Source organism: Anolis carolinensis, chromosome 3 (genome assembly GCF_035594765.1).
Source record: "Anolis carolinensis isolate JA03-04 chromosome 3, rAnoCar3.1.pri, whole genome shotgun sequence".
Taxonomy (NCBI): Eukaryota; Metazoa; Chordata; class Lepidosauria; order Squamata; family Dactyloidae; genus Anolis; species Anolis carolinensis.
In genome coordinates this window covers 173,552,009-173,573,977 of record NC_085843.1, presented here as the reverse complement: position 1 = coordinate 173,573,977, position 21,969 = coordinate 173,552,009, and the positions used below count along the sequence as shown (strand labels likewise).

Genomic DNA, 21,969 nt, shown 5'->3' with positions numbered 1-21,969 from the left:
CACCAATTCCTCAATACTTTATTTCCCATACCACCATACTTCGCCACAGCAACGCATGGCCGGGCACAGCTAGTATATATATATTGGAAGGGAAAATGCACTTTGTACAAAAAGTACAAGCAGTTCCCCAAGTTACAAACCAGATTCGTAGATTCTTGTAGATTCGTTCCTAAGTTGAATTAGTTTGTAAGTCAGAAAGGGGTCCAGAAAACAGTGCATTCTTTGTAATTTGTACAAAAAAGTTGCACATTATAGTTCCTGTGTGATCATAATCCCTTTTTTTAAAAAATAAACACCAAAGCTTCCAAGCAATGGATAGGAAACCCATAGAAAAAGATAAACCTTCCTTCCAGGAACCTCTCCTGTTTATCATGCCCCAGCTTCCTTGGGGTGTAGTTATGCTGTGGACTGAATGCAGTTTGACACCACTTTAACTGCCCTGGTTCAGTGCTATGGGATCCTGGGAGCCCTAGTTTTACAAGATTTTTAGCCTTCTCTGCCAAAGAATGCTTCTGCCTCACCAAACCACATATCCCAGCATTGCACAGCAATGAGCCAGGGCAAGGGGAGTTAGACATAAAGGAAAGGAGAAGAAAGGTGGAGGAATACACCACCTTTTGTAACTCGGGGACTGTCTGTATTGCATTTTTTCAGGGAGGATTTTTCTAAAATATTTTGATAAAATTTTCACAACCTGAAATGTGAAAAAAATCATCAGAAAAATTGTCTAAAACTTATATAATCTCCTCCAGCAAGAAGAATGAGAAGGAAGTGAGAATGAAGTGATGATTGACATCCATAAAATACAGACACAAATAAAATGAAGCATTTCAAGATTCAAGAGATAAAAAGGCATAATAATTATAATTGTTGTAAGCCCAAATTTCTAGTAGAAAGATAGAAAAAAATAATATATATTATAAGTTGAATCCATTATCAGTCATACATCCATTGGCACCTGATTGTGGTTAAGGTCCTATCTATTTCAGCCAAGTGGGGCATGGTGGTGATTAAAGGACTTTATAGCATCCACATGACACAAAGAGCCAATTCGCCCTACACACCCAGTAAGGTTGCTTAATGTGGCCCTACCCCATGTTATGCAAAATCAGGGACTGCTCCAGAGCTTCCTGAACCTTTGGAACTCACTTGCAGTTTGGCCATGTGTAACTAGTTAGATTGGTTCTGATTCAGAACTGGTTGCCACTGTTTACATTGCTTTTCCAAAGCTCAGGTGACTTGGGGACAGGGCATGAAACTATCACTATCCCATCCCTGACGTAGCACCAACCATGGGTTTAAAATTATTTGTGGTTGTTACTGACACCAACTGAAATGCCAATGTGCTTAGGCGATCCGTCGTAGTTCGAGGATGATGGTCCTCCATTTCTTGGAAGACAGCTGTGCGTGATTTTTTTTTTAATGTGTGGAGGTCGGTGCACGGCCGGTCAACACACAGTCTTCACAGATTGAGGTCCCAGCAATGGTATGATTAACACAACGAGAGTGGCTTCTCAGTCTGTTGCAGCCTTCTTCTGCCTTCACAGCCGTTGTAACATGTACCATGTTATCCTCCGCCTGTTCCGCCGTTGAGGTCTTTGGGTCTTCGGATTGTTCTTGGTCTGGATCCTCCCCTGTGGCCACTCCTGGGAGTGTGTGACTCCCGTGGTTGTGCCCGCAGGTTCATCGGAACACGCAATCCACCTCACCACGTCAAGGTGACAATCCATCGAGGGGGATGCCAATGTGACCTAGAGAGGGGAAGGGAAAATAAGGGGGGGGGCGTCCTGTCCCCCCAAGTAATGCAAGTTATTTGGACAAAACTAGCAGCAGTGATGGGTGGTAGGCCATGAGCAATTTTGAACGCTGTGGTTGCTGGTATGATGGGGATAGCGTAGTGACAATAAGAATGACTATGACCATCCAGCAGTGCTTAACTAGGTGGTATGGAGTCCTTCCCACTGCCAGGACTGCACAGTGACATACTCTTGCCACTCATACACAGTTCCCTGGGACAGCTCTGGTATAAGTGACCTGTATAAATGTGCCTACGATCTGGCTGACATCCACTAATAAGCTGACTGATTTTAAAAAGAAATGGATATGGATTGGTGGAAATCTTGACCATATGGATTGGTGGAAATCTTGACCACATTAAAAATATTCCAAAGTTAGAAATGACATGAAAGCACACAACAGCAAAAATTAAGGAGAATTACTCTTTAGTTATTATAATAAGCAGGACATTCATAAACACTAAAAGATAGGCAAGTGAATCAAAAGAACATGATTCTCAGCCATCATACTCTCCAGGACTGTCACCCAGGCTTTGGCAAACCTATGTGATCTGGCACATAGCCCAGCATGGAACAAATAACTACTCCATAGTGTTACCTATCTCAGACTGGAGTTGTGAAGATAAAGTGGTATAAGCAACTTTATGTGGCCCTGAGCTTCCTTGAGAAAGTGATAAAACCAGCCATAGCAAGGCTCCTATGATCAGTGATTAATCAAGTATTCAGGATTCACTACTTAACAGAGGGGTGATTGCTGCCTATGGGAGAGGATGCGGGAGATAGTTCAGTTAATGAAAAAACAGCATATCTTGGCTTAGTTAGGGAAGATATGAAACACAGAAAAACAAGTCCAGATTGTGTCCTGCAGCATGTAAGGCACCAGATATTACTTGAGACAAACCCATGATCATTATGGAGGCATGGGTTGTGCCGGGCTGTGGCACAACTGGTTAGTAGCCTGCTGCAATAAATCACTACTGACCGAGAGGTGGTGAGTTCAAAGCCTGAGTCCGATTGAGTGCCCGACTCTTAAATAGCCCCGGCTCATTGTTTACCTAAGCAACCCGAAAGACAGTTGCATCTGACAAGTAGGAACATTTAGGGAGGAGGCTGATTTAACTAATTTACAACACCATAAAACGTCCAGCAGCATGTGTGCCGGGTGAGGAAGTACTCCATCAAAAGGACTCATTGTCACAGTGGATGATGAAGCAGCAGCTCCTCCTGTGGCCAGAATCGAGCATACCCTCACAAAGCCAGAAGCTGGAAAGTCAAATAGCCTCTGTGTCTGTCTGTTTGTTGTTTGTCTAATGGCATTGAATGTTCGTGATATATATGTACATTGTGATCTGCCCTGAGTCCCCTTTGGGGTGAGCTGGTTCTTTGAGGCTGGTCTCAGCATGAATTAAGACTACCTTCATTATATTCCAGATAGTTATTTGTATAAAATCCATGGAAGCAAACTGTTGCATTTATTTATTGTAAATGTTGGCTGTCCTGTATGTACTTATTTCAGTGAAAACATTGCCCTTCAAGTTCAACCATTTTAAGCTAAGCTTAAAATGGGAGTGATATAAATAATTTTAGTCTATTAACTGTTGTGGGCCAATCTATAAATATCTGTTGTCTTGATATATAGTCTGGACTGTGTTTATTTTAATTTGGCTATGTAATATCCTAATAGCTCTGACCACGTGATAAAACTTGCCTGCTTGCCTGATTGAAATGAATACATTTACAATTAATTTATACCTTAATATTAAACGCATAAGGAAATGAAAATTCGAGAAGTCAGAAACACACACACACACAGCTGACAAAGCCTGGCCTCAATAAAACAGAAGACTCTGGTTCAGGAGTTTGTCATAAAACATTCTTCTCTTCTTCCTAAAACCTACCTTCCTTAGGATCTGCATAGGTGAAGTTCCATAGGGAGCTTGCTTGTTATGCACAAAGCCTGATCTTGACCTATTGCTTAATGTCAGGGCTGTCTAAGAGAAGAAACATGGTGTATGTACAAAATCATGATACAAAACTATACACATTTAATCAAGGTGTTTTGGTACCCTGAGACAGGAATTTCTTGAAGCACAGTTCTTGAGCTCTCCAGCAGGAAAAATACAATAATAATATGCTATTATTTTACCCTTGTTTTAACTTTGTGTTTTTATTAGAACCACTTATCTAATTGCTTTGTTTTACATTTATATAATCAGACTTTAGATGTACATTTTAATATGTTACACACACTTGATCTTAACCACCTTGGGCCTTGAACTGGGAGAAAAGATGAACCATTCAATAGATGAACTACAATTTCTGTCTATGTAATTGTCATTTCACTCATCCTCATTATGCAACTATTTTTTTGTAGCAAATATCTGTCTTATACCCAAGCATCATATAGAAAAGGTAATGGATCTTGTGTATTTCTCTCCCTTAGGTTATCTGCTGGTTTAAAGCCACCACAGAGTTCTTCAATAAATATGCAACTGCCTTCAAGAGAGACAAGCTCTTATTTTAATAGTGTGGCTCAAAAGGACATGGTTGGCTACTCATCTCCGCGAGCCAATTCTGTTCCCATCATCCCCTCTGTGGGCTTAGATGAAGCCTGCATGCAGACACAAAACCTTTCAGACATAACAGGCATCAAATGGTGCAAAAACTCCTATTCCACTGAACTTGTCAATGTGAGTGCCCCAGCCAGCCGTTGTCTTATTGCCGAACAACAAGAAGTCAAAATATTGTTAGAAACTGTACAGGAGCAGATCCGAATTCTGACTCATGCAAGGAGGTCAGAGGACTTTGAACTGACAGCTGCCAATGCTGAGAGCAGTACAAGTGAAAACACAGCTTTTCTGCCCATGAGTCCTGTGGTGAAATCGGAACGAGAGGCACAGTTTGTCTTAAAAAGTGAAATGAAAAGAGACTCAGCATTGATCAAGTGACTTTGAACTGGGGGGTGGGGGGAAGGGAGGGGAGGGAACAGGAGGGGAAAGGGGATGTACGGATCTGTGCATTTGAAGCTTTGCTAAACAGGAAAGAAAGGAAATTAAATACAAATTATTTATATGCATTAATTTAAGAGCATCTACTTAGAAGAAACCAAATAGTCTATCGCCCTCATATCAGTGTTTTTTAACAAAATATTTTTTTAAGGGAAAGAGAGGTACCAGGTGGGACAACACTTAAACAGAAGTTCAGGATCTTTCTTTCTTTCTTTCTTTCTTTCTTTCTTTCTTTCTTTCTTTCTTTCTTTCTTTCTTTCTTTCTTTCTTTCTTTCTGCCCACCCCTCCCTTCTCTTGTTTCCTCCAGGCTTATCCATGCAATTTCACAATCAGTTTTACAAATGTCCCGTCTGAAGATTTTGTCTGGCACCACCCTTAGAACTATGAGTTTCAAAACAGTGCTACATGACAACATTGACTGAGATCTTCTCCTGTGCATGGTTCATTGAAACAAATGGCTTACACTTGCTAAGCTCCTATTGTTTTGAGTGGAGTTTGCATGGGTGGCGTTTGCAGTTGTGCCCAGTGTCAATAGTCCCCCTCACCTTTTAACCCAAATGTGCAAAGTTCCAACCCCTACTTCCTCCAGAGCCACAGTTAACATGCTACATACTCTACCACAAAGCTGTAGTGACAGATTTAGAATTTCAACCCAAGAACAAGTAAGATGGTTAAAACACTATCTTAAGCATCCTTTTCCAACTGTATTGCTCTCAAGTTGCGTTCCCCTCCACCCACAGACAGAATATGTCATGGCTATGAATGATAAAGGGCCATTGTACAACATGTTTGGTAAAGAAGGATGATGTAAAGGGAAACCTAAAGAAGGTCATTTTTTTCCACAAATTGTTTTAACTAAGAGACATTCATAAAAGGTTTGCCATGACTTATTAAGAAATAAAAAAGTGTTTCTGAAAGTTTCTGAAAGGGGTATCAAAACAGCTTTTAGAACCCTAGCAACATTGTTCAAGGGGACAGGGTTGCATATTCCTGTCTTCTATGATTTTGAATGTTCAAGATTCAAATTTTAGCACTCCAGGAATCATTGATGCTTTACAATATGGTTAACATTTTCCATACCAGAAAATTGGAGTTAAATGAACACAATTCAAATAACTAAATCTAGGACCAAACTTTCTATTCACCCCATATTAGCAACTACTGTTGATGAAGAGTATTTGGAAATTCTTTCCTTCACCTCTCAGTTTTGAATCAGATGAAAAAAGTATTCTCGAGAGGAAGGAAACACATGGAAAATATGCACGTGTGTGTCTCTCCCCCTTCCCCAAACAAAACAAAAGAAAACCTGAAGCCACATTGTTTTGCCATGAAGTTTAAAGTATTGTCAGAATTTTATTCTTGAAAGTTATATGTGAACTTGAAGGACTGCTGAAGTATGTGAATATGTGTGCATTTTAGTTTTATTAATTCTTGTCCAGAGATCTGGAGGATCCAGTGTTTTCCTGCATTTAGCATAATGTTTAAAACTGTCACTTTAATTTACTTCCTTTTCTAATATCCCTGTTCACTTTCAACTTGGTCACAAAGTGAATTATTTTGGCTGAACATGATCCAAAGCCTCTTTGGCCCAGGTGAGAAGAAATGGCTAATTTGCACATGATTGTTTCCTATTGGCCACATGGAGAATTTGATTACATTGAACATAATGGAATATTTTCTGCCTATGTAGCCAGTTTTACCACATGCATATAACAATCTCAGCTTACACTCCACTGCCTTTAGCCAGTGGTTATGGTCTCTGTTGACACAGAGCCTTAGGCATGGGTTTGAGCAACCTTGGGTATTAAAGAAACAAGTACCAGGAAATGCAAGTATTCAGCATGATAACATGCCTTTTTAGGGGAGACATTCCAATTTTCCTTCAGTGGTTACAAAGACATCAGAAGTGAGAATCCTGCACTTTCTGCAAATAGTAAAATCCAGAGCTGGCTTTAAGCCTCAAATAATTAATTCATGAGTGCAGGTAGATCCCAGAATCCAAATGAACACATGAGCAGCCATCTTTTTTTGGATCTTTTTTCTACACAATGTACAATCCACTGAGCCAAAGTGGTTTTAGAAAAGAGTTCATATTTTAATGGAATTCCGAGTGAGCACAGAATCAGTTACTTAAATTAAGATAAACTTGCCAGTTGGGGTTTTCCTAAGAACTTGAAATTTCTTTTGTATTGTTTTTATTTAACCACAAACCACAATATGGCATCAGAATAAAGAACTTGTGTTCAGCAACAAACTATGTATTAGTATTTTTCTTTATTTTTTTTAAAAAAAGTATCTGCATAAACTGTACAAATTATCATTTCTATTTTTTTTAAAAAAAGACCAAGCAACTTTCCCTTTTCAATAGCAGAGATCACAACATCTATAAAAAAGAGTGCCAAATCTGTGAAGCCCATTAATAGTCAGAATATTTCTTTTGAAAACAGATTGCATTACCTTGTTTCCCAGGTTGCTTTAAGACAAACTGAATTCCTGAAATAGCATCATTAATCTGTTCCCAGAAGAAAACAATCTCTAAGCTTTCTGTCAATTGAACTGGAAAAAGATACTGAAAATAATGTCATTTGTTTTACTCACAAGTGCCGTTTATTAGGATATTTAAAATTTAGTGCATATATAAGTATTTTTTTTCTTTAAAACATCAATTGTCTTGTTTACACAAGCTGTGACTAGTGCTGTGTGTTTTCAATGAATGCAAACTCAAGATTGATCTATTACATCCCAAATATAGTCCATAAACTATTCTTGCAAACATTTGTGCAAAAGTAAGAAGTCTCTCTATGACTGAGTAAAAGACGGGAGCTCTCCAAGATGCTACTGAGAAGGTTAGAGAGCCCAGAGCTGGCTGTTTTGCCTGATGGAAAACCTATAAATTTAGGCAATGTCTTTCTTAGACCACAATATCATCTTGCAATCCTCAGAGAAAGACTAGAAGAGCAATATAGTAATAGTAATTGATTTTTTTCTTCTTCCATCGATTAATATGGGAGATAAAATACTGAAATGGTGGGGAAAATTTCCTTTTGTGTTAGTAATGCTCTCTGTATCCAGCAAAAATGTGTGACTGTTATATGTTAACTGTGCTCTTCAGTTTTCAGCATGTTTCAATAGAGAGAAATACTAATATTAACTATATGAGAGACCAGTGTACTTATTTGCTAAGAACATAAGTTTATCTCACAAATTTGATGGAGAAGGAGTGCATCAAGATATGAAGACGCACACAATGTCCTTTATATTAATTATGTTTATATCATATCATATGTTTCTATTATTTGTATGATGTATAATTTTATCTAACTGGATTGCACAGTAAATAAAATACTAGATTAAAATAATGGCATTGACAAAACACTCAGAATGCTAGGCCAAATTCTGCTTTGCTTTATCCACAGTGTGAAAGAGGACAGTTCAAGAACACAGAAAGGCTTGAAATCCATTTGTAAGGACCTTTGACAGTAGGTAATCCAATTAGTCAATACTTTAGAACTCTTAGCATTCTTAGCACAAATAGGTGTGCAATCCCTGTTGACAAAGGTAAACTATCTGAAAGTGCCAATTGATTCTTCTAACAATATTTGGAGGGAATGAGGTTTTCAATAGTTTCACATGGGGGGCGGGGCAGAGGGGTTTTTCTCTTCCTTTTTTCATGAATAAAGGCAGCAATGTCAGTACACTACAAGCAAATTTCAACTATAAAATGCCTATGAGAAAAAAAAAATCTCCAAGTCTGCCATTCACCAAAGACAGACTAGATATCAGTGTGGATGTAGATGGATCTTGTTTGGGGAAGACATTGTACAAGTGGAGTGACCAGCCAAAAAGGATCATTTACTTGTAGCCTTTGTAGACAGGAATACCCCACAGTCCTCCGTTTTTTTAATTGTACATTGATTACCTTTTCTTCTTTAACTCTCCATTCCAGAGAAATTTCAAGGAAGTTAATTGAACTGCTTCAGGAAACATTCTGTCTAAACTCTGAACCCAAGTTGGCCTCCAGATGTCTATGTTATATCTAATCCTCCTCTTCCATATTATATATTTCTTGCTTATCAGCCCTCTCTTTTCTCTCCATCTGATTTGGAAGTAGTCAGTTTGTTACTATCAAATAAACTGAGTAGTTGAAAATCCAGTTCAAATGCCGCCCTTGTACACATTTTTCCTTAATGCATAGCTTATATAATATCCTTACAACACACCAGGACATTGGTTCAAATACAAAACATTGGTGACTTTTGCTCATCTAGACAAGGCCATGTGTTACTACAGACACATATAGACAATGAGAGAGAAATAAGATCAAATTCACTAAATAAAGACTAAGATTCTGCATCAGGATATGTCCATTTGGCATGTAACTACATCTCTCTACTTATATCTCCCTTTTAAGTGATGAGGCCCTTTCCCGCAGAATTGTCATTTCAGTGTTACCAGGTTGTGCAAACGAGGCATTGTTTGAGATACATCCAGTTGTTTCTTTCCAGCTGAACACAGTCTAACAGATAGCTGTGAGGAACCTCCTAACAGTCCTTGGCATTCTTGAAACATGTTCAGCTACAGGAAAGAAACAGAAACTAAAAGATCTGGGAAGATCCAGCCCATTGGCAGCAATGGGGAACTTATGAGGCTCCCCATTCCATCATTTTAAGGGCATTCTTTCTGGAATCCTTTCTCCTCAAACCTCTTCATGCACACTGCTGGTGGCACCCACTCTGAGCCTGCTTCCCCCTCATTCCCCCTCATTACATGGAGTAAAACCTAAGTCTCAGTAAGCCAGCTGGGTTCAGGCTTTAAAAAGTGAGACCTGGCTATTTCTCTTACACTCATCTTTCTTTTCTAAGCTGCTAAAGCTTCAAGCTAGCTGGGTTCAGGCTTTAAAGGAGATAGTACCTGGCTATTTTTCCCTTTAAGCCTCAAGCTGGCTGGGTTCAGGTTTGAAGGGAGACTTGGCTATTTCTCCCTCCACTCTCCTTCATTCCTCAGCCTGCATCATCCTGGCTTTTCCCTCATCACATGGGTAAAAGCCTTGTTAAGCTGGCTCAACACATCTTTCCTTATGAAAAGATGGGAAGCCTTCCATCTTTTCTGTGATTCTTTTTCTTTAGATCTTTCCATCAGACCTGGGTTTAAATCATCAGGCTTAAGAAACCATCCTTTCTGGGATCATTTGCCCTCAACACCCTTTCAATGAAGCTGAGTTAAGGGAGGCATCCTTTTTAAAACACTTATTTCAGTAGAAACCACATCACCTAAAGGATCATTAGCCATTCTTTTAAAAAAAAGAGATATAAATTACCTCTCCATTTTATGGCGGCTTTAGAAATGGCAAGATATTAGGGTTGTGTAATTTGACTGAACTACAATCCATTTTCGGTATCCGAATTTCAGCGGACCTGTGAGCATCCCAAAAATGGCTGGTGTTCAAAAACCATTTTCAGGTCCACAGCCGAACAATAAGGGGAAATCCGGCCATTGTTGGCTACAGGGGGGCTTCCCAGGCTGGCACTATTTGCTGGTACTATTCTTATTAATAATCTTTTGAAAGTATTTTCTTTTAGGCAAAGCTTCCACAAAAGCCAAGCCTAATATTATTTTTAAGTATCAGACAAATTAAATTAAATGTAATAAATAGAAGAAATGAAGAGTCAGGAAAAATATTTTATTAAATCAAGCAACAGTGAGAACTTGATCAAATTTGCAAAGGAAAGATATTTTGTATTGGTAGCAGATAGGTAGGTAGGGAGGGAGGTACTGGGAGTGGATTTTCTGAGACTGAGGCTTTGCTATTTGCTGGTACAATTCTTATTAATAATAATCTTTTGAAAGTATCTTTCCTGATGGAGGTTGGAGATAGAGGAGAGAAGATGGGTTCTATAGTGTAGTTCTGTAGGCAAAGCTTCAACAATAGCCAAGCCTAATATTATTTTTAAGCACCAGCCAAATTAAATGACATGTAATAATGAAGAGCAAAGAAATGAAGAGCAAAGAGAGAAATGTTTTGATTAAATTAAACAACAGAGGAAACTTAATGAGATTGCAATGGAAAGGAATTAGGTATTTGTGTTGGTAGGTGGGTAATTAGGTAGGTAGATAGGTAGGTACTGGTAATAGGTAGTGGTATTTCTGTAACTGAGGCTTTGCTGTTTGCTGGAATGCTTATTAATAATAAAGTATTTTCTGAACGGGGAAGAGAGAAGAAAAAAATATAAGGAAAGAAGCTAAAGAGGGTGAGTCAAGACTCAAAGCCACCCAAAAAATTTTTTTTAAAAAAATCCATCCATCCAAGAGATGCTCTTTCTCCCAAGTCTCTAAATGCACAACCACCCATCCACACTTTACAACTTTCTGTCCCACAAAATAAAAAATCAAGAAAAGAAAAGAAAAACAAATAATAAAATTAGATTCAAAGAAATAGATTTGCAGCTGCTAATGCTATTTATTTTGGAGCCAAAATGCTAGTAGAAGCCAAGCCAAGCCAAGCCAAGCCAAGCCAAAAAGCTAAAACTGCAATTAGCAATCAAACTGATGCACGATTGATCTGCCTCTTCTAGAACCAGGATGCAACTGAGAAGTAGAGGCACTCATCCTGTTCATATAGACCAGGCTTGAGTAAGATGCATCACAGCTTTCTTCTATTCTGATTTGCTCAACAGGCAGGGCTCACAGGGAAACTTTGTGCTCCGTGCTCTGCATGTTCCTGAATCAAAACCGAAAGTAGTTTGTTTCAGACCAAAAAAGATGGTGGCAGTTCCCTTGCCGTTACTGGTGTCCGAAAAAGCGGAACGAGTCAAAGACCATTTTTTAAAACAGATCTATGCACAACTTTACAAGATACCTTTACCCCACATTTGAAGCATGCCTCATGTGAAGGGCATCATCAGTGACAGTTTCTTAAGTATGTAGAAAGTAAACTCCTTATTTATTGCTATTTGAGTCAAAAAGCATGCAAGCCATTCAGAACTATGAGCAGCAATGAGAATTTAGATCGCCAATCTGTCTCTTGCAAAAGCCTGCTTGCAACAGAAAAATGGAAGCCCGGCTTTGTTAAAAAGACACATCATGACTTTCTTCTGTTCTGATTCGCTCAATAGGCAGGGCTCATAGGGAAACCTTGTGTGGGTGTATGGGTGCCTCTCTGCACTCCATGTGTAACTGAAAGAAACAAAGCAGTCAATGTGGCTTTTTTCAGCCAGAAAAAATGGGGGCAGACCCTGTGCTGTTATGGCTGGCCTAAAGGACTAAAACAGTTGAAACAACCAGAGACCATGTTGAAAAAAGATCATGCACCACCCTACTACACATCCATTTATATGTACATACATTGACACTGTTTATTCTGTTACACATACAGCCTTCATGCATGGATAGTTGATAAACATCACACTAATACTGTTGTGTATACTTCTAAGCGGAATGTACAAGCAGTGATGGATTTTCCCCTACCCAGAACAAGCATGCTCTGGAGGAGACCAGCTGAGCTCGATAATGTCACTGGCAGTGTCTTTGTCCTTTAGAAGGAGACCATGCAGCTGGAGGGCTTGCATTCTTTGGTTCATCTTCCAGTTTCTGGTTGGCCCATGAGTAACTCTAATAGTGGAGGGACTCCTCGAGGCCTATGTGTTTTCACCCAGGGAGGCTGGGGTTTATGGTCATGGTTAGAGCTACCACTCCAGTCACTCTCATACCTGCCTTTCCCTCCTATTTAGTTTTGCTCAGCACCAAGAAACAAAATTAAATACATAATACAGTAGAGCCTCACTTATCCAAGCTAAATGGGCCAGCAGAAGCTTGGATAAGCGAATATCTTGGATAATAAGGAGGGATTAAGGAAAAGCCTATTAAACATCAAATTAGGTTATGGTTTTACAAATTAAGCACCAAAACATCATGTTTTACAACAAATTTGACAGAAAAAGCAGTTCAATACGCAGTAATGTTATGTTGTAATTACTGTAGCTACGAATTTAGCACCAAAATATCACAATATATAGAAAACATTAACTACAAAAATGGCTTGGATAATCCAGAAACTTGGATAAGCGAGGCTTGGATAAGTGAGACTCTACTGTAATACAAATTGCCCTTATTTCATCCAATACCTGTATCTGGTCTCTTTATTCAGGGTGTTGGTGGGCAAATAGGTGTAACCATTTGAAACTAAATGGAAAAAAGCAAGATAAAACCCAACAACTTCTGAGAAGTTAGAATGTTTTAAATTTGATATAATTCAATATCTTGACTCAATAACTCTATATATGAGCAAGCTTTCAAAGTGTGAGTACAGCAATTTCTTTGCAGACTTCTTTAGTTAACCATTTACTGCATCCTGTTAACCATATATTTCCTTGTGCATGCAATATACTTTTTAAGCCTTGGAGTATTTGGTTAACCATTTCTTCAGCTCTTGTTTTCAATATTCTTTGAATGGTGCAGCTATGTTTATAGGCTTCTGAGATATTTTTTTAAAAAACAAACAAAACAAAAACACCCTGCTAAATGCGGTTTAAAATCCTGGCTTGTTCAGGTACTTATAACCATAGATTTCTGATGCAGATATAAAACACAACTATAACTGTTTGGACCCTTTGGTGTTTGATTGTAATCAAAGGAGCTATGTCTGCATACAAAATGCATCTTAAGCAGTAATTGTCCAATTTGTAACAGTGACTAGGGACGGATCATTGTAAATTTCTCATAAGTAATATGGCTGTTTAAAAAAGAACATCCTTGAATTTTACCCTTTGACTCATATTTTCTTGGAGGAAGCAGACAGCAATGCATAAACTGACAATTCCATTCTTTTCTTTTGTTATTGCACTGCAAGTGTTCAATACTTTATTGCTGTGATTATCTCTTTCTATTATAAGTGCTAAAATGTTTTCCCCACAGACTTTGATCATGCAGATATAGATAGATAGAGAAAAAAAGTATCTGACTTTTTGGTGTCTAGCTCTATTGAACTCAATCAATGAACAGAGCATTGATCTGTTGCCCACATAGTACAAATGGAAAAATTATTTTGGAGTTAATAAGAGCTCTACAGTTATCAAATACTGAAAATAGGGGCCAAGCTCCTGTATTGGAAGTTACATCTTCATAGCCACAACTCCCAACGCAACCTCAAGCATATTGTCATGCAAACAATGCACACCCTCTGTAGCTCGATATATTATGACAGGCATCTGTAGACACCTACAGGGAGCCATATGACCTCTTTGCAGATAATGTCTGCAAATATGTCCAACTACAAGAAAATAGCTGGATAAACCTATGCTCATCTCCCGATCTCCAAGAACACGGCCGTGTTGTAAATGGCCATGTTGTATATGGGGCCTATACTGTTGCAATGTGCATTGTGAAAGGGATTCTGGTTATTGCATAACTGAAACAGACTTCTGGCCTATGCAACAATCATAAAAACTGAGTTGTCGACATATTGGTCCCACTTATTCTATCATGATTCATGAGCATAATGTTATTCCATGCACTTAAAAAAAACACTTTTAAACATCTTCTTACATTAGGAAAAACAAAATGTCTTTAAACAACTTTAAACATCTTCAACCTATGACTCTCTAGGTGTTTTGGACTTCAGCTCCCAGAATTCCCGACTATTGAAAAAACTGGCTAGGGTTTCAGAGTTGGAGGCCCAAACACCTGGAGGACTGCAGGTTGAAGAGGCTTGCTTTAGATGATACTAAACAGCATATCCCATTCTTCTTTGAGATTGGCTTTGCCGCCTAAAGCTGTTGAAAGTTGTAGATAAAGAACCTCTAGAGATCTTCATGATTCCAATTTCTGCTTTAATGGACCAGTACTGTTAACATAAAAAATCCAATATGGGTGAACCTTGAAAGACCACACAAGTAAAGCAGAATTTATTTACGTTAACCATAATACGTGAAGGGAGATACATTTGAATAACCCTGTAGGCTATAATATTCTGCAAACTGATTTGGGAAAAGGTTTTACTTGCAAAAGATTGGGTTGCCTATTTAATTTGATTATGCCTTTCAATTTGAGCTGGGGGAGTCTGAAAATGTTTATATGAGTTTGTGTCCATTCCACCAAGTCATTTTTGAAACTAAACGAGTGAAAACATCTCTGTTATATACAATGCTGACCTTCGGAATTAGGTGAAAGTGACTTTAAAAATAACCCCCCACCCAAAGAAAATGGAGAGACCATAGGGAGCTGATTAGATGACCCAGAGAGTCCTCCTTGTCTTAACTTTGGATATTTCCTGAAACTCATGCTAGATCCTCTTCCCCATACCTTGCCCATTCACAAGTTAAGTATGCAGAATCAGTACACATTATTGATTACACACTCACAATGAGCAGGGAACAGCACCCTGTCAGGTCCCTCACATCATAAAGGACTCAAAATATGACCTGAGGTGTAAGCTCACCAAGCTGCACCCATCACCCTTTGTTCTAATCTTATCACCCATCAAGACACCCAGCCATCCATTGTCTAACATCTGGGATATTTCAGACAACAAGGGAAAAATGTAAAGTGACAAATATATTTACAAGCATTACTATCCTAGCATTTGTCATTGCAGCTTCTGACTATAATCTGTGTTCTTGGTTCATTGATAAAATTGTATGTAGCTATCTATATTTACAAAGTTTCTAAAAGCTAAGATTGGATTTCCATTTTAATGTTAATTTTGAACCCACACTCTCTACAAAAGGGGGGTTCAACTTGGGTGGGGATAGTGCAACTGATCTTCTAAGTTTGCATCATTTTATATTTTGATAATGTTTGAAAAGTCCTGATAGTTTATCTTCAGAAGAATATCTAAGATGAATATTACATTTCCAACATTATCATTTTAAAAATTTGGAAAACCATATCAAATCTGCAAAACATCATAAAAGTGAATGTATTTCGGACAGAAAGGAATTGTAGTCAGCTGTCCATTGGGATCTGCTGCCAAGACCGTTTTATATCACAGCATGAAATGATTAAGGGTGCTTAGGCATTTGATTTGGTTCACAGTTTGAAATCAACAGCCCTGATTTGCTGTTGATTAATGTAAAGTGCATGAAAAAATATGTATTTGGAGTAAAATACATTGAAAAGTAATATTTATGTTAATGCTTTTTTAAAATGCAGATTGACATTCACAAGAGGGATCAGATTTACAAAACAACACATGTGAAACCGGCATGTACCAGTAGTACTCTGATCCGTCTATCCACAGAAATTACTTTTGAATAAGCTGGATACAGGATAACTCCTTGTCAACTTCTTCTTTATCTCCCTATAGCATTCATCGGGATTTAAAAAATTTCCTGTCAGCAGCAAGCAATAGTGAAGAATGATCAGCAGGAAAATGTAGAGAAACAATATGGACAAATGTAGTGAATTGTTAAGAGAGAAAGAGAAAGAGAACAATTTTGGTTAAGGATCAGAAGAATATTTTAAAACATTAGAAAATGGTTAGAAATGTGTTTCTAGAGTGCTGCAAAACTCTGTAAAGAAGCTTACTCACCCTTTGGGATTTACACTATGCAAAATGTGCACGTGGCAAATTTTCTGCACAAAATATATTGGCTGACAGTGTTTATGATAATGATGCTGGGGAAAATGGAAGGAAAAAGGAAGAGAGGCTGACCAAGGGCGAGATGGATGGACAGTATCCTTGAAGTGACTGGCTCGACCTTGGAGGTAGCGACAGCCGACAGGGAGCTCTGGCGTGGATTGGTCCATGAAGTCACGAAGAGTCGAAAATGACTGAACGAGTAAAGAAGAAGTTTATGAAGTTGTAAGTCTGATTTACATTGTACATTTTGTTTAAAGTCCTTTCACCATTGCAGCCACTAAAAGTATTCCCCAAAACATATCATGAAAGCCAGGAATCTCAATCATCTTCTGAGGTGCAGAAAAATTATTCTTGAAAGTGTTCACCGCACTCTTGGTCAAGAAGCATTTTGAAGCTTCCTGTCACAACTAATGGTCAAAAAACACTTTGCTGCCAGCAGAAATCTGGAAACCTCTTCACTCACCATCCTACTCCTCAGAACTTCAGTAATCTCTATGTTGACAGTGTTTTCTGGATTCTAAAGAGGGTACTGGGCAACTCTCATGAATGTAACTCTTTGTTAATTTTTTTCTTTTCATTCTCTTCTTGCTGGAAGAATGTCTTTGGATATTACTGCTTTTAAAGGCAGTTAGAACGTATTCATTATTCATTATTCAGATATTATGTTGAACAGGAAATAACAATTGGCATCCCATTCAGCATTTACTGTGTCATAAACTGGACTTACAACATTTGAAGATTTTGAATTCATGAGAATGGCACAATTTCTGTGTTGTGTTTTAGCTGTAGTTCAGACCATAGAAATATAGAAGAATGCTACTAGCTAGTCCTTATCTTCAAATTAGGGCTGTGCACAGATCCATTTTTCCAAAATGGGCTCTAACTGTTCCAGCTGTTTAGGTCCTTTTGGCCAGCCATAATGGCACGGGCTCCATCGCCATTTTTTTCTGGCCACAACAGATCACATGGCTGCTGAAAATGACTGATTTCAGTTTCTTTCAACTACAGTGGAATATGGAGAGGCAGCTGCGAGCGTCCTTTAGCCAAGCTGGACTTCCATTTTTCTATTGTGAGCAGGCTTCTGAGAGAGACAGATTGGTGATCTAAATTCTCAGTGCTGTTCACAGCTCTGCATGGATTGGCTTGCTTTTTAATTCAAATATCAATAAATGAGCAGTTTACTTTCTACACACTTAAGTAACTGCCACCAATGGTGTCCTTCACACAAGGCAAACTTCAAATGTGAGGTAAAGGTATTTTGCCATTTCTAAAGCTGCCATAAAATGAGGAGGTATAGCATATGCTCCTTCAGGTGGTGTGGCTCCCATTGAAATAAGTGTTTTAAAAGGGTACCTTAACTCATCTTCATTGAAAACGTGTTGAGGGCAAACAATCCCAGAAAGGGTAGTTTTAAAAGTCTGATGCCTTTAATCTAGATCTTATGGAAGGGTGTAAGGAGAAACAGTCCCAGAAAGAGTGGTTTATTAAGACTGATGTCCTAAATATGACAGAAAGGGGAGCCTTGTAAGTTCCCCATTGCCACCAATGGGCTGGATCTTCCCAGATCTTTCAGTTGTTGGATCAAAAAATGGTTTTTTTCTGGACCAAATTTAGGCGGCTCCCAAAAATGGATTTGGGGGTCCGCCAAAATCTGGATAACTAAAACAGAACAGGGTTTAATTGAATTGCATTGCCCCACTATAAATAAGTGATTTTTTTCCCACATAAGTATTCTAGAGGAACAGAGAAATCTTTCAGAATAATGAGATTCCTCTTTAGCAAAGAGGAAAAAACTAAAAGAGGTTAAATATTTCACTTAGAGCATTACACTAGTGGTTTAAAGTTTGGTCAAGAGATATTTTCTGTAAAGGTATTAATATTTTTGCATTAAAATATTGTTTTCTATGTAGAAAATGTTTTTATGCAGAAAATTCAGTGTTCTGTTCAAAATCACCATGCGTGAATTTCGTGTATACTATATACTTAATTGTTAATCGCTTTTGAAAAGCGATTTTTAAAGACTCTTGCAGAAGGAAAAATGCTGTAATTTCTCATTGCTACTTCAGGAAGAAACATAATAAAGAGTTAAATTCCTAGTTTTCACAAAAAGTTATACAATCAGAAAGTTCCTATGACAATTGACCATTATTTGTAACAGGATTCCCACCAAATAAAGGAGAAATTCATTAATATTCTTTAGATCCCTTTGTTAATGCATTATTTCACTATTAAAATAGGTCTTGAATTGAATTTTAAATATCACAATCCTCTTATCATATACCTATCCTTCTGAAACTTTGCATCTTTTAGACTTAGGCTCACCTCTATGACTTATGCAATTTTCATACAAATCATAAAAAATTGAGGAAATGAAGATAACAAATCACAGATTTCTATATACTTCTGAAAATTGAGGGGTTTTTTTTAAAAAAATTAAAAACATATTTAAAGTGGAAAAATAGCTCTTATATACAAAACATCTTTACCCATTTCTCTGAAATTCAGCACGTAATATCTTCTCCCAAGGGGTTGCTAAGCATGAAAATGCTTTTCCGATATGCCAAAGTTTTTTTTTAACAAAATAAATGCCATAAAGCACAAATCTCCATGCCATTACTTTTTACAGTTCAACAAGTTAATTTTCTTTGTGAAGTAAGACTGCCAAATCCATGCACTTATGACAAAAAATAATAACCAAGATTCTTGATCAGCAATTTAGTTAAGTATAGATATTTAAATATACATACAGTTGTTCTTCCACATTTGTAGACATGAAGGGTATGTGGCTCCCATGAAAGTGGGAAAATCAAATATAAGTAATAATAATTAATATTAATGTTTTTACCTGAGAGAAAATGTCTTTAGGCATTGTAGATCTCCAGCATGATTATATGGCCAGCTTCCAATAGAAATGTCTAGAGAACATATTTTGGTCACACTTTGGGTAGTAACAGAGGGGGAAGGTAATGCCGCAATCTGCAAATAATTAAATATGTGACTGCTTGACCCACAAATGTGTAGAGATTACTGTACTTAACTAAGTAGTGCCTCATGTGCGTGGAACTGCTCTCCTGTCAATTGGGCATAGCAATCTTCAATATTTTGATAATCAGAAGCAGGCTCTCTATTTCAATTTCTTCCTGCTATGGAGATCACTGGTGAGAGGACAGTCTGATGTACTTTGACAGGAGAACAGACCTCCATTTCCTATAGTGCCTGATGCCTGGGAAGGCAGAAATAGGGGACTTCTGTGGTCTCTATAGATTTCTTACATTATTGTCATGGTCATGAATTTATATTGGCATTTATAATTACTAATGTGAAATCAAACTAATATATTTTTTATATTTCCAGCAATAACTAATGGGAGACAAAAATCTTAAGTTTCTCGGTCTCAATTCAGGATGAAGATCTCTGCCAAAGTAGACTACTTGTGTATCTGTCTCAACAGAAGCAGCCCAGTTCCAGAAGTTTTGACCAGGGTCTACAGTAAATCTGAATGGTTATACACATCTGAGCAATCAAAGATATTGTACAGCATATATGTTATTAACATTATCACTGTATTTTTATTAATGCCACCTCTTTGATATTTAGCACTGCTATTGTTAGCACCTGACATTTTATTTTATATATAACAATAATGATTTTGAAACCAGCAAGAAAATTATTTGACAAACCAATTTAGTTGCAAGTGGCTTGTTTGTAATGTAGTTATTGCTTTTGTTCTAAAGCTGAATTCTCTCCTCCACATTCACATTGACAAATTACAAGCAACCAATTCCTCAACAGGGATTAATATTTGATAATGTTCTTTAGAATTATGCTTATGAGAAATAGTATATTTGGCCTAAATTTAGTTAAGCACTAAGGAAGGAAAAATCCCCTGCTAGCATAGTTGATCAGAATTTAATTTTTGTGCAAAACAGTTCCACAAGAAAGTGATTTTCAAAAGAAAAAGGTTTATAATTAACTGTCCATGTGCTTTACCTAGGCCTTGCCCATTCCATGTACTTTATTACCTTTAGTAGTTCCCATCCCTAGTCACCAAAGAATATGCATTTTCACATTTACATTTCCCCTTAAAATGGCCCATGGCCTATGGTGCTTGACTACGGTTACTGTCTATGTTTAAAGTTATTTTAACTTTTGTAAGATGTGTTATTATACTGTGATTTTATTGTGTTACTGTTTTATTTATGTAATACTGTTTTGGGCTTGTCCCAATGTAAGCCGCCTCGAGTCCTTCGGGAGATGGAGCGGCGTATAAATAAAGTTTTATTATTATTATTTATTATATACAAGTAGTTCGCACAACTAATTGCAAAAAAATACTGCATTCAATCAATACTACTATGTTAATCATCAAAGTGTGCAACCAGTAGCACAACAGATTTTTCACTACTGCAATAGTTGAAAACATTGTTTCCCTTCTACATAGCTTATTATTTTAAGAAGAGATGTCAATCTTGTAATAATTATGAACAGTCAGGATGAACTCAGTATTTACGTCATATTATTAAGAAGGCAAGTATCCAATACCAAATACCTGATCTAGTACAGATCATAGAATGATATTGCTCCTTGATTCCACTAATCCTAGAGAGAGGACTGCATAATTAATGGTTCCCATCAAAATACAGCTATTGCAAATATTGGAAAATTAGAGCTGGAGGAGAACGCATCTCTGTTAGAGATGTGTAATTTGGCCAAAAGGCATGCCATTTTGGGGTCTATTCTCGGCTGACCCCTCATTCTGTTTACCAGAAAGTTACTTTAGTTTTGCTGTTTTTATTCCACAAAGATTCAGCCCATTAACTACAATGGGAAATGTTAAAGGCTCAATCCTCAGTTTTAGACCCCACTTACAACTGCTAGCCTGCCAAGTTTCAAAACAATTCACCAATCTACTTTTTTGTTATTATTTTAAGTTTTAACCATACCATTTTTTAAAATAAGACAAACCACAAGAGAGGGTACTGAGAATTGTAGTTACCGGTTGTGTCCATTCTCAGCCAATCAGAGCATGGACATCACCAGGTTGAGAAACAGAGAAAGAAAAAAACTTCAACTCATATAATGCTCCGAGAGGAACTTTTCAATGGCTACCCTATGCAAATGCTGCTGGGAAAGCAAGTTCCCAGGGCCCTCTCTGGAGGAGGGGGGAACTTTCTAAGAAAAAATGGACGGAGGCTGCTTCTGCGAGGAGAGAGAAAAGACACGGCAGATCTCTGCCTCAGGTATATTGTGGACTTAATTCCTTTCTCTCCAGAACCAAAAAAAATTAATAAAAATCTGGCTCTCTTAATCCATTTTGCTGGGCTTTTCCTCTTCCTTCTGTTTTTGGTGATTATATAAAATGGCCCACCAAAAACTACAAATAATTTTCAAAGGGATTCGGGACCAAGTCTAATCTCTATTCTTAATATCTTGTTATAAGCCATATTCTTAATATCTTCGTTTGCTATGCATACATAAATGTTTATATGTCTTTATGAGGAGAACATGTTACTTTATGACAGAAGAATGAGATGTTCAATATGTTCACTTTCAATAAAAGACTTACAGAAATTTGCAAAACATTTTCCT

General features: G+C 37.6%; 1 protein-coding gene across 2 annotated transcripts in view; it reads left to right on the top strand.

The window, feature by feature from the left end:
- Window positions 1-7,059, top strand: part of nrg3 (neuregulin 3) — a 912,452-nt gene extending 905,393 nt beyond the window's left edge. For both annotated transcript variants that reach the window (XM_062977408.1, XM_003223274.4), the window contains one exon: window positions 4,240-7,059. In XM_062977408.1, the coding sequence (XP_062833478.1) occupies window positions 4,240-4,744 (505 nt within the window). In that variant the 3' untranslated portion in view covers window positions 4,745-7,059. The remainder of the gene's footprint in view (window positions 1-4,239) is intronic.
- Window positions 7,060-21,969: the final 14,910 nt, after the last annotated feature.